Here is a 13,859-nt window from a genome sequence, read left to right as displayed (position 1 = left end):
ACCCATGTGAGCACAAGGAGAATGTGTAAACTCTGCACAGAAATGTCGGCTGGCTTTGTAAGGACTAGAACCAGTGATGTTCTTGCTGTGAGGCAACAGTGCTAACCACTAGCCACCATGACACCCATTTAGGAAAGGAGGAGTAAGGGGATTCTTCAAAAACTAAGATGGCTGTTATATGGAACTTAGGGTATTTATAGTGACTTAGGAATCGTCTGATTGGTGAATCATAAATTGGATAACGCGGGACCAGCCGCAAGCAATCATAAGCATGTGATCCTCTCGAAATTATTTATAAATAAACTTCACTAAGTTTAGGCTTACGGTTAGGTTTATGCACTTCTACATGATTGCTATCCAACTATTATTCCCCTGTGATTTTGGAAATAATTCACAGTTATAATTGGGTTTAGGGGTAGGTAATGAGTATGGATTACATTTTCGAACAAACATAGATGTTAATCCAGTATCGCATCGTACCTTGCAAAATCATGACATGCTTAAAATTCAAATCAAGACTTACTAGTAAATAAAACAAAAATTAAGCACAAAAAGTTGCACCTCTTTTTTTTGACACATATTCAGGTTTGCAAAAGTCTTGGATGTATTTAGTCAGTTCTAACAAGAATGTGTACATGATAGTGCTGAGCGATATGACAAATGCAATCTTGAAAATTATTTTTCATATCGAACGATAATGACATATTTCGATATAAGTTATTAATACTTCCAGATTTAATAAAGCACCCCAACAATGACTGAAGCAACAAAAATTAAAGAGTCCATTAAATGGCATAACATATTTTCAGCCGATACATTTTCGGTGGCCGAAAATTCGGTGCATCTCTAATATCAACACACTTTTAGATTCCTGTTTTTGCACATTTCTGCAATGTGATTGGCTCTTAGATCAATATAGAGTAAAGAAGTTCAGAACTTATTGTTATTGACAAATTATATCGTGATTCGATTTAATATCGTTAATCTGCCCAGCCATAGTACTTGATACATAAGACGCTGTACATACAATTGTAATCGATGTGACACAGCAACAGTAAACACAAATGAAAACAAAGCATGCTAGATCTGTGTAGATCTTTCAGACTACTCAAAGTGTGCTTTTATTTTTGTAATTGAAACTCAACATCAGCTAAAGATGTACTGATTTTAAAGACATAAGTGTAGATCGTTTCAGTAGCTCCTACGAATCCAGTTCCTGGAGGGCCACAGCTCTGCACAGTTCAGTTTCAACCCTAATTAAACACACCTGATCAAACTAATTGAGTTCCATCATGAATGGAAGTCTATGGGGAGAAAAGTGCAGTGTGACCGCAGCTTATGTTTGTTGATGCAGGGTTGGAACTAAACTGTGCTACGGCCCTCCGGGAACTGGATTTGACACTTGTGCTTTTACCTGAAACACATTTGTTCAGTGTCAAAAATTCCCAAACACACACAAAATGTCCACACTGAAAATAGGAAACTTACTCTGCTGTTCAAACATTATATCTTACAAACTGGATCAGAGGTCCATTTACAACGTTGCTTCTTGAAAGTTGGCATTTAATTGCCATTTTAGTGTCTTTCCGTTTCTAATAAAATGTAAACTATTTAATCATTGACACGTCTAAAACTGGTCCACAAATTTCTAAAAACAGCCCTCTAAATGGTGTAATACATGTGTTGTTCACATTGAAGTGTAAAGGCATGAATCATAATGCATACACAACCAACAAATAATAAGATTAATAATAATAATAATAATAATAATATTTAAGCAATCATAAACAGCTATATTATCACTCGTTTACATACATTTTCTGTTTATCATAAACAATTCAGTGCAATTACCCACTTTGAAACATATTAAAGTAGGGACAAAATACTGTGAATATCCATAATATTATCAGTTAAGGTTGAGCATGAAACTGATAGAAACGCAGGCCTAAATAGAAGTTATATAAAGAGATAGTTCACTCAAAAATGAAAACTGTTATCATTTACTCATCCTTCACTTTAAAACTAGTTTGAGTTTCTTCTGTTGAACACAGAGGAGATATTTAGTAGAAAGTTAAAAAACCTGTAATCATTAACTTCCATGGTTGCAAATACTATGGAAGTCAATGGTTACCAGTTTCCAGTTTTCTTCAAAATATCTCCTTTGTGTTCAACAGAAGAAACTCAAACAGGTCTTAAGTACAGTGTGATTATTTTATGACAGAATTTTCATTTGTGGATGAACTGTCCCTTAGCAATCATTCTTGTAATATTCATCATCCTTGGTGTTTCGATATAAAAACTAGAAGCCTTATTGTTATACTTAAAAAAACTCGACAGTAGAAAACAGACAACGTATCATCTTGAAAAATATCTGTCTGTCTGTACTCATATAGTTCCCAAATTGAGGGCCAGGTAGATGAGATTGACGGTAATGCAGAAAAAGCCAATGAGGTTGCAGAGGTTGGACAGACCATGGTAGCGGTAGAAGGTGCTTCTGTGCTCCTTGTATTTGGGGTCCTGTTCACGCAGTTTGGTGTATCCTTCCCTGTTGGAGCTCATGCCCACTTGATTTCCCAGACCGTGCTCCTTCTCGATCTCCTGCATGACCAGCATATTCTCTGTGGCAGACGGACCAAACCACTGCGCATTCAGACCAGCCATAATCACAGCCACAAAGAACAGGCTCATCTGTCGAGGACAATACAAACTGAATGATAATAGAGGGTATCCAAACATTGGAGTACACACAGAGTTAAGACTGGGTGATGAAATGAAAGCACAAGTGAGATTGAGTTCAAACTACTTATTTGAAATGAGTTGAAACAACACAATTCTTAATTTTTTGAGGGGACAACTTAATTGTTTTAAGTTCAGTTCACTTAAATATGTAAAAATGATTAAGCTAACTTAATCGATTTGCATTGGAACAACATAAAGCATTTGTGTGGAATTAAGCTTTTTTTTTTAACAGCGTAGTGTAATCTAGAGGTCTGCGCTGGACAGATTTTTTAGTCCCGCTCCTGTTAACTTTTATTCCGCACCCAACCACTTCGGCTGTATATTCAGTTTTTATTCATTTGCTGCTTGCTTAGAATAATTTTCTATCCAACCAGACCGTTCCTGCTAAATTTAGATCTGGTTTCCAAAATCTTACATTACAATTGGCCACCACCAAAACAGAGAGATAACAGATAAAAGTGTAGGTTGTACAAGGATTGTAGGCTAAGGCCCAATCCCAATTCTACCCCTAAGCCCTTCCCCTTACCCCTACCCCTCGTTTTGCGCGGGAGTATTGCTGAACCCGGAAGTAAGGAGATGCACAAATTAGTATTTTTTTTTGTCATTATTCTGAGTTTTTATGACAAAAAAAAAAAAACACATGTTTTAATATATATTTATAACCGCGTTTGTGTTTTACCGTCATGCTTAAAAAAAACGCAAAAAACCCCCCTGCTAAATTTCGCGGTTTATAATTCATAATCATAACTCCTGTATAGTAGTCGCACAACATTTTCACTCGATGACACTCGAATACCCTGTCAGAAAAAGTCTAGTGGCTGAGAATGAGCTTTTTACAGTGTCTGCTATAATGTTAATGTTGTTTTGGTGTGTTTACATAGATGATTATGGCCACTGTGTAAATGCACAGCACAGTTATAATCTTATCGTCACATTAGGTCGTAATGATAACATAATATATGCCTTCAGTGATTTCTTGAAAATAAATACCAAAAAATAGCACAACTGGAATAACTACAGCAGTCCCCATCGTCTGATCTCATATGAAGCGAGAGATCCCGATGACATATGATGACGTGTGCAGATGCTGTGGTGCTGTCCCAATTCTTAGGGGTAAATTTTGAAGCCCTTCCCCTAACCCTCGGTTGTAAGGACGAAGGGAAAGGGGTAGGGGTGCAAAAATAGAATTGGGATTGGGCCTAAATGTCAGTTTTGTTTGCTTCTTTGCAATGAGACATCAGTGCTGGCTTAAACCTGAAGTTCCAGTCTTCTGAAGCTGGTCGCACACCGGATGCAGGTCGGAGGCATATGACAGTTGGAAGTAACATTCGCTGGACATGCACATTCGCATGTTATTTAAAAGGAAACTATTCAGATGGCACTCGTGGCGTGGCAGAAATACGAGTGGCAGATGAGTGCCACAGACAGCCGTCGACTTGCATTGCCGCAATGTGTACCCAGATGGAAATCAATGCTTAAATTTCTAAAATGCATGGCGTGGCGCACCACCCCCTTGACTGCTAATGGGTACAACTTTGAGGTATTATCCCATCACGCAAAAGGTAGTTTTGTTTTACATTTGCATCTATGACGCATGAAAATTTTTGACTTGCCTGATGTGGGTTTCCTAACGGTAAACTGACTTTTCTAATGCAAGCTGAATGTCCTTTATGTCCTTCAAATTGTGTGGACAATAACCAAAAATGTATTTAAAGAATATTATTTATTTATTTATTTTATTATTTTTGTTATTATTGTGGTATACTGTAATGTATAGACTCAAGCCCAACATTATACATACCCCTGGCAAATTCTGACAAAATTTGAGAAATATTATTTTTCCACAATGATGCCACGAGTATTTGATATAAGAAAAAGACCATTTTTGTATAAATAGGAATTATTTAAATGTATGTGAATATGAATAATTTTATGAATCATTTTGGGTATTCATAATTGTGGGCTTAACTGTATATATTGTTTTTTTCCCCCCAAACCATTATGCACTAAAAGGATTCCAGTCTTTAAAGTAAAACCAGAGGTGTTCAAACTCAGTCATGGGCTGCGTCCGAAACCGCATACTTCCATACTATATAGTACGCTAAAATCAGTATGCGAGCCGAGTAGTATGTCCGAATTCATAGAATTCGAAAATCAGTAGGCGAGAAGTTGATGACTTACTACTTCCGGCGAGATTCTGAAGTGCGTATCCCATGCACGCTGCGCTATCCCATAATGCCCCGTGAGAGAATTCATGAATGGAATTGAGGCGACGCAACTGACGCAGGTAGGTCACGTGACCATGTCAAAATGGCGGATGTAGTACGTCCGAATTCCATTCATACTTTTCACATTCATACTGTATAGAGTGTACTTTTTTAACGGCCGAGTAGTATGTTTAAATTCAAATGCAGTACCTACTGAGTAGTAGGCGGTTTCGGACGCAGCCATGGAGCGCTACTGTCCTGCATATTTTAGCACCAACCCCAATTAAACACACCTGAACCAGCTAATCAAGCTCTTTGTAGGCATCCTAGAAAGTTCCAGGGAGGTGTTTTAAAGGAAGTTGGAGCTAAACTATGCAGGACATCGGCCCTCCAGGACTAACTTTGGGCACCCCTAAGCTAGACTATTTCCTTATAGAGTTATTGAAGTTATCAGTTAAACATCCTATATGTCTTAAAACAGGGGTCACAAATCTCAGTCCTGGAGGGCCGGTGACCCTGCAAGGTTTAGCTCCAACTTGCCTCAACACACCTGCATGGATGTTTCAAGTATACCTAGCAAGACCTTGATTAGCTTGTTCAGGTGTGTTTGATTAGGGTTGGAGCTAAAATCTGCTGGACACACGACCCTCCGGGAACAAATTTGGTGACCACTGTCTTAAATAGAATGCAAAGAATCCAGCTTATTCCCTTCCATCATTGTGCAGCCCTGTTACGTTTCACGTATGTTGTGTGCTGTTTTGTTTGTTTTCTGTTTTGCGTTCTCTTCTCTCTCTCTCTCTTCCGTTGTGTGCACTGTCCTGTTTTAGATGTGCAACCATTGGTCGAGGGGCTGTCAATCACCATCATGACTCAATCGGCACGCCAATCAGGAGCTGGTCCGCACAGTATAAAAGCTGTGTGCTTGCGCTGTTCTCCAGGAGCGCTTGGCTCTCCGCCAAACTCCTTGCTTGTGTCGGCCGGCCTGTTTATTTGTGTTTAGGTTGGTTGCTGTATTGTCTCGTTTCTCTTGATTAAGCCATCGATTTATTAGATAAGCTTGTGAAGCTCAATTTAGTATCTATTAAGAAGTTGAACGATCTTTATGAGAATTGGATTATGAGATCTTGTTTTGCTAATGGCTTACATGTACTTAACGAGAAGTCTAGTAACGCTGTTAGTTAGTTTATGGAGGGGTTGCCACATTTGTAATTATGTTTTGAAGTAGTTATGAAGTTTAGTTAAGCGACATGCTGAAGATTACAGTTTTGTTTCAGCATTTCTCTATGGTTAGTTAGTTTAGTGGGATGGGGTTTAGTTAGATCATTCGTTATCATTATTTATCATTATTGTGATCATTATTTATTTCTTTGTTTTGGCTACACTTCCATTTTCCTGTTTAATTCAGTAAATTACATTTACATTACATCTAATTTCCTATTTTCATTGTTTGACATTCTTTGTTTAATAAATACTTACTTTTTGTTTCATTTAACCAACCGCTTTGTCTTTTAATTTTTCATCTAGCATCATTACAGACTTACTGATTGCTTTGTTTTATCCATTTAATAACTTAAAAACTTCAACGCGTAACAAGCCCAAAAACAATGACTCAATCTGTCACCTGTATGCCTTCATGCCAATCGAGCAGTTCTCTAGGGTGATACACAGCATATACGGCGAGGCTGACTGCATTGCCACCCAGCAGACAGTAGAAATAAACTGGGAACAGCTTGCTTTGCACAAGACCGAATGTGTGCATGGACACCTGAGAAATCAGCACAAAACCTAAGAAAGACAAAAGCAGAATTACGGGTACATGGCATGCATCGACTGTATTTCTGTTTAGTTTTCATACAAGTTTGCTTACCTGCTATGAAAGACACCCACACCTGCATTCCCCAAGTGAAGGAAATCACCAGCAGATGAAGAACTTTCACAAAGTCAGTCGGATCTCCCTCAGTAGCCATAATTATCTTTCTGTAAAGAAAAAATGTTCTATAAATAGAAAAAGAAGCAATTTAATTAAGATTAAAACCTCAAAGAGCAAATTACAAAATATGGCAGGACACTATCCAATCACCAAACATTACTAATTAAATAAAAGGCCTGTCACCATATAATTAACACATGGACATGAGCTCAATCATTTTTGCTGATGCAATATATATCGCCCAGACGTTAAAAAACAATTCTAGCAACACTTTAGCTGATTGTGCAACATCTCTATCTGTATTGGAGCTGTCAGTGTCAGTACGGTTAAAAAAACACTGCAGTATTTACTATAAATTACTATAGTATATTTTTATACAAGTGTGTGACAACTGAATATAGATCTGGTAGCAGATATCGCAGCCTCTGTTACTTTTTACATTGAAGTTTTTTTGTTAACATTTATTATTATTTATTTAGGATTTGCGTTTTCACATTCTGATTCCAATGCATCATTATTAAATAGTTAAAATGACTGCAATTACATGAATTATTCTTAAGAATAAAACATGATGTGTTCTTTGGAAGAGTGTATTTGCATTGTAATGATATGATATTGTCATTCTGGCATTATATAATGATGAGTGGCTTAAAATGACAATAATATTGTTAATCGCAAGATATTTTGGTGCAATATATCGAACAACAACAAAACATTCATATCGTAACAGGCCTATTAAATAATACCATCTCCTTTTCACATAGCATACACAGCAAAGCTTCATTCACACACCATTAAAATTAAAATTCAAGTCAATTCCTTGTGAGTTGACAAAATGTATATTTAATTCTAATCCTGGATTTAACCATGGCATTATTATTTATTTTATTTACAAAATCTCTATATTCACCCTTTCTATGAGCTTCCGATTTGATAATTTAGCTTGACCAACAATGAGAGAAAGGGATATCAAATATCTTTTTTTATTCATTCATGCATTTATTTTCCTTTCGGCTTAGTCCCTTTATTAATCTGGGGTCACCACAGCGGAATGAACCACCAGCTTCTCCAACATATGTTTTACACAGCGGATGCCCTTCCAGCCACAACCAATCACTGGGAAACATCCACACACACACACACACACATACACTACGGACAATTTAGCTCACCTAATTCACCTATAGCGCATGTCTTTGGACTTATGGGGGAAACCGGAGCATCTGGAGGTAACCCACGCCAATACAGGGAGAACATGCAAGAAATGCCAACTGACCCGGCCGAGGCTTGAACCAGCGTCCTTCTTGCTGTGAGGCGAACGTGCTACCCACTGCGCCACCCAGATTTTTTTTTTCAAATTAAAGCAAAACTACAAGCTTAAATACATAAACAACTTAAGGCATCACGGTGGCTCAGTGGTTAGCACTGTAGCCTCACAGCAAGAAGAGTGCTGGATCGAGTCTCAGCTAGACCAGTTGGCATTTCTGTTTGCATGTTCTCCCCGGGTGCTCCAGTTATTAGTGTGAATATGAGCGTGTATGGGTGTTTTCCAGTGCTTGGCTGTGGCTGGAAGGGCATTTGCTGTGTAAAACATAAGCTGGATAAGTTGGTGGTTCATTGCACTGTGGTGACCCCTGATAAATAAGGAACTAAGCAGGAGGAAAATTAATAAATAAATGAAGATACAAACTTTAAAAAAAGTTATGTACTTAACAAAACAAAAAACTATTTTCAACCTAACACAACCATATTTTGAATATTCCAAAATGCCTTCAAACTTACCTACAAACAGGGGCGTAGCAGACATTTTAAAAGTGGGGGGACAGCGAATATTATTAGAAGGTTTACATTAATATAATTATTAATCACTGGTTTCTAAATGGTCTGTCCCCCCCCACAACCTTCACTGGTAATTAAAAAGTAAAAGCATTTCTCATTCTTGCTTTTATAAGCCCTTTCAAAATCAAGTTACCTTGATATAATAGGTCCCATACAAAATATTGTCTTCTACTAATACATATTGCCATGTTTGCTTGTCTTGATATATAATTTAATAAACATCCTTTTCTCTTTTTTTGCCTTTCCCATACATAAAATCAAACACAGTCTTTGTGAGAGAACACCAGTATTAACAGCAGCAAAGTATGTCATAAACACAGAGAGTCAGCCAGGGGACAAAATTAGTCAGAAACATTATAGTAAACCATCTGAATGGATGTACAGTGCTGTATAATATTGTTTATGTTATTATACTTTAAAAATATATATTATTCTGGTGACGCGGTGGCACTGAGAGCAGCGATGTCGCCTCACAGCAAGAAGGTTGCTGGTTCGAGCTTCAGCTGGGTCAGTTGGCATTTCTGTGTGGAGTTTGCATGTTCTCCCCATGTTGGAGTGGGTTTCCTCCGGGTGGTCCGGTTTACCCCACAGTCCAAAGACATGCACTATAGGTGAATTGGGTAAGCTAAAATTTTCTGTAGTGTATGAGTGTGAATGAGTGTGTATGGATGTTTCCCAGTGATGGGTAACTGCTGGAAGGGCCTCCGCTGCGTAAAACATGTGCTGGATAAGTTGCCGGTTCATTCCGCTGTGGCGACCCCAGATCAATAAAGGGACTGAGCCAATTCAGTGGTAAGCACTGTCACCTCACAGCAAGAAGTTCACTGGTTGGAGTCCTGGCTGGGTCAGTTGGCATTTCTATTTCGAGTTTGCATGTTCTCCCAGTGTTGGCCCGGGTTTACTCTGAGTGCTCCCTGCTCCGGTTTCCCCCTGGCCATAGGATGTGTGTGTGTGTGTGTGTGAGAATGAGTGTTTATAGGTGTTTTCCAGTACTGACTTACGGCTGGAAGGCCATCCACTGCGTAAAACAAATGCTGGAATAGTTGGCGGTTCATTCCACTGTGGGGACCCCCGATAAATAAGGGATTAAACTGAAGGAAAATTAATAAACGAATGAATTTTTCTCCTTCATTGTCCTTTAAATCCTCATATTAATGCTTTTATCTTTCTTATTTATGCATGCATTTATCAAAATATTAATTGTGTTTTCCCTTTTCTGTATGTATACATGTATTTATAAATCAATGTATTTTATAATCACTCGATTTTTATAATAATCGTTATTCGATTTTATTTATCGATTATGTAACCTGCAATGTTTTGCCGATACTTGACAAGTCATGCCAAAACAGCTCTTTTGAACTTGATTAATAGAGATAAATGGATGAATATTTTCCTATCTGCATAGTGCATAACAGCTCACAGTTAGTAGGCTATATAGGCCTAACATGTATTATGAACGCACATGCATATCAAGTGTGTTAGTGTAGATAAGAGGAGTTTTAAGCATGGGCTGATGTTGATAACATGACAGCAACATACTAATTCAACACAGAGCCTGTGTTTGTGCGTTCATAAACCTCACCTGAGATCCTGACAGCGTATGTTTTTGATCCATTTATTTATGTTTGCATCAGTTTATTTTTAATACTCCGTTAATAAGACGTTAATAAGCACAGCGTTTCAAGACTTCCGTAATGGTCGTTCACAAAATTTCTGTTACTTGGGCAAGCATGACACGCTTAAGCAATTTCCCTCCAACTGTAAACTCTGTCGGTTTATAGAAAATACATACCCGGTCGCTCTACGCCTGGTTCTGTGTGATCAGTTTGGGTTAATCCTGCAACTTGTCTTGTCGTGCACAAATGTTCTGTTGGTTGCTCTTTTCGCCTGATATCACACCTACCGTGTTAGTCCCGCCCTCGTGACCTCGACATCCAATCACTTTCTACTATCCAAACACATGAACGAAAACGAACCAATCACGAGCTGTTTGTCGTTCTGAAGTCCAGTCTCACACCGTTTTACAATATAACATTAAAAAATAACATTATGACACGGAGTGGTTAGTGTTAGGTATATACTGATAAAATATTTAATTTAATATTTTAAAATTAAGATTTTATAATTAATTCTTAATTTAAGCAATTTTATATTTCTAACAATTTACTTCATTTTTTTGCCATTTCTAAGGGAGGATGAAACCTGCAAAACATTATATAAATAAATACGCAAATATATAAAGGAGTGAGTATATAAATCGGGCCGACGCGGTGATGCAGTAGGTAGTGCTGCTGCCTCACAGCAAGAAGGTCGCTGGTTCGAGTCCCGGCAGGGTCAGTTGGTGTTTCTATGTGGAGTTTGCATGTTCTCCCCGCGTTCGCGTGGGTTTCCTCCGGGTTTCCCCCACAGTCCAAAGGCAATGCAGTACAGGTGAATAGGGTAAGCTAAATTGTCCGTAGTGTATGGATGTTTCCCAGTAAAGGGTTGCAGATGAAAGGGCACCCACTACGTAAAACATATGCTGGATAAGTTAACGGTTCATTCCGCTGTGGTGACCCCAGATTAATTAAGGGGCCTAAAAGCAGAAAAAAAAAATGAATGAATGAATGCTCTCCATGTTGTGCTTTTGTTGTTTGCCAATAGAGAGCGCTCTTTTAAACTGAAGGCGTATTTGACCGAGCGGAAGTGAATCCTCTGTTTATTCTCTGCAGGCTGTGCGTGCTTTTCTCCAAGAGCTGCTTCGTAATATTTGCAGTTTCGTAAGAGATTTATTCTTTACCTGATGTACAATATGCTTATTTGAATATTAGAGAGCTCGTGTATTTATCGGAGAGTGCTTTACCGTTAGCTTCGCGGTTTAGCACGGATTAGTTTTTTTTCTGTATTCGCGTTTGCTGTGCTTTCAATCCAAGTGTTGTCCCCCGTTAAGACCTCCAAATAACACGAAACCACTAAATAAAAAAAGTGAATGCAAACATTCCAGCTTGAAAGACGGTTTTAACGAGATATTTGGACGTTAATCCATTTATTTTGTCGGTTTTAAGACGAAATGCTCAGTCGTAACGTAATAGAAATAGCCTTTACACGACTTGTGGTCTAGTTTTAGATGTTAAACTTTTTAAAGTTGGATTTTACTCTAGTTTTAGATGCTGAATGTATTACTTGAAGGTTACATTGATCTGTGTGTTTGTACTGTAAACCTCATGGCAGCTGCTTGTGTTGTTATTTGACACACAAGTGCTCCTGCTTTCAGATTTCGCAATTATTTAACTGTATTATTATTATTTTTATTATTATTATTATTGTTTTTTTCCTCTATGTAGTACTAAACAGCATGGGACGCAGAAAGTCCAAGAGAAAACCTCCTCCCAAGAAAAAGATGACTGGAAACCTGGACACCCAGTTCACCTGCCCCTTCTGTAACCACGAGAAATCATGTGACGTTAAAATGTAAGAGTTTTACCAAGTCGTTATTTTATGTTTTAAAAATAAAGCAATAAATAATGCAAAATCAATGTACTTTATTCCAGGGAACGGAGTCGAAATACCGGGATAATATCATGTACTGTGTGTCTAGAAGAATTCCAGACACCAATAACCTGTATCCTTCCAAAAAGACAGACATTTTGGGAATAAAGGGGACTATATTTTGCTGCTTGATGTCTAATGTTGTTGTGTTTTTGTCCTTAACTTACCTGCCAGATCTCTCGGAGCCGGTGGACGTGTACAGCGATTGGATAGATGCTTGTGAAGCAGCCAATCAGTAGTTTTGCTGGGTCAAAATGTCATAAATGACCAAATACACTTAAGATTTTTGTTTGTGTTTGTTATTTTTAACTCCCATGAATCGCTGTCCCATCTTCTATGGAAAGTTAAAGGGGTAGTTCACCCACAAATGAAAATTAACTTACTGTTTACTGCCAGACAAGTGATTCTAAACCTTTCTTATTTTTGTTGAAGCGAAAAGGAGATATTTAGAAAAATGTTGGAAACCTGTAACCATTGACTCCATACACTCAGAAATAAAGGTACACGAGCTGTCACTGGGGTGGTAGCTTTTCAAAATGTACAAATTTGTACCTAAAAGATTTACATTAATACCTCAAAGGTACATATTAGTACCTAAACAGTACAAAAGTGTTCCTCTTAAAATCTGTAGGTAATAATATATGCTTTTGAGGTACCAATACGGACCCTTTAAGTACAAATGTGTACCCTTTGAAAAGGTGTCACCCCAGTGACAGATCACGCACCTTTTATTTCTGAGTGTGTAGTAGGGAAAACAAATACTATTCAAGTCAATGGTTACACGTTTCCAACATTCTTTAAAATATCTTCTTTTGTGTCTAACAGATAAAGAAACTCATACATGTTTGAAACAAGTAAAAGGGTGAGTTTTGGGTGAACCGTCCCTTTAGGAGATGATCTAATAATGCTACAGATGGAGATTCACACAACATTAAGTAGATTTATGAAGTCTTTTCCCTTTAGTTTAGTGTTACAGAAATGCTTAGAAAATGTAAAGGATGTTGTTATTTTTTTCCAAGATGGATAATTTCCTGTTTGTTATCTTTTAGTTTGTCTTGTTTATTTTACAATTTGAGGTTTTTATGAGACCATTTAATGCCAATAAACAATTTGTGCATTTTCTCTTGTGAAAAACTGCTCTCTGTGCTTCTATATTACTATGCATGCACACATTTACACAATGCCTAAACACTACAGGGTTTGTATGAGTGCTGGAAATCCTGGAAACTGCTTGATTTTTAATATAGTGTTTTCAAGGTTAGAAAAGTGCTGGAACCTGCTTGAATTAGAAGTTGCATTGCTTTCATAATAATTCGTTATCTTATGGAGTGGTTTTCCCTTTCTATAAAATACATTCTGCACATAACGAAAACTATTTGACAGGTGGGACAATTGCCATACAGTTAAAACAGTACGTTAGTCCTAACCTAAAGTAATATTGATAATAATAAAAAGTAATATTGATGAAAGCTTACAAACTGTGCTTCCCATGTTTGGTGATGGATTTTGGCAACAGTTGACATAGGAACAGTTCATTTATTTGCTGCAGGAATATTCTCTGACTCAAGGATTTAATTTGCTGCATGAATTTTGAATGACAGCGGACATGAAAT

The 13,859-nt window shown here is 37.6% G+C and overlaps 2 protein-coding genes across 5 annotated transcripts; one reads left to right on the top strand and one right to left on the bottom strand.

Moving 5' to 3' along the window:
- Positions 1 to 943: 943 nt before the first annotated feature.
- On the bottom strand, positions 944 to 10,636 carry tmem205 (transmembrane protein 205). 3 transcript variants are annotated; one of them, XM_068217691.2, is made up of 5 exons: positions 10,511 to 10,636; positions 9,717 to 9,806; positions 6,814 to 6,923; positions 6,568 to 6,731; positions 1,092 to 2,688 (listed from the first exon to the last, which is right to left on the bottom strand). In XM_068217691.2, the coding sequence occupies exons 2-5, from the start codon at positions 9,728 to 9,730 to the stop codon at positions 2,386 to 2,388; spliced, it is 591 nt and encodes a 196-aa protein (XP_068073792.1). In that variant the 5' UTR covers positions 9,731 to 9,806; positions 10,511 to 10,636; the 3' UTR covers positions 1,092 to 2,385.
- A 767-nt stretch (positions 10,637 to 11,403) lies between these two features.
- Positions 11,404 to 13,380, top strand: elof1 (elongation factor 1). 2 transcript variants are annotated; one of them, NM_200386.1, is given in 4 exon segments: positions 11,404 to 11,477; positions 12,042 to 12,168; positions 12,249 to 12,319; positions 12,421 to 13,380. In NM_200386.1, coding segments are annotated over 3 exon segments (252 nt in total). In that variant the 5' UTR covers positions 11,404 to 11,477; positions 12,042 to 12,052; the 3' UTR covers positions 12,486 to 13,380.
- Positions 13,381 to 13,859: the final 479 nt, after the last annotated feature.

This window comes from Danio rerio, chromosome 3, assembly GCF_049306965.1.
Source record: "Danio rerio strain Tuebingen ecotype United States chromosome 3, GRCz12tu, whole genome shotgun sequence".
NCBI lineage: Eukaryota > Metazoa > Chordata > Actinopteri > Cypriniformes > Danionidae > Danio > Danio rerio.
Note: the sequence above shows the minus strand (reverse complement) of the source record. Positions and strands in the feature narration are given on the sequence as shown.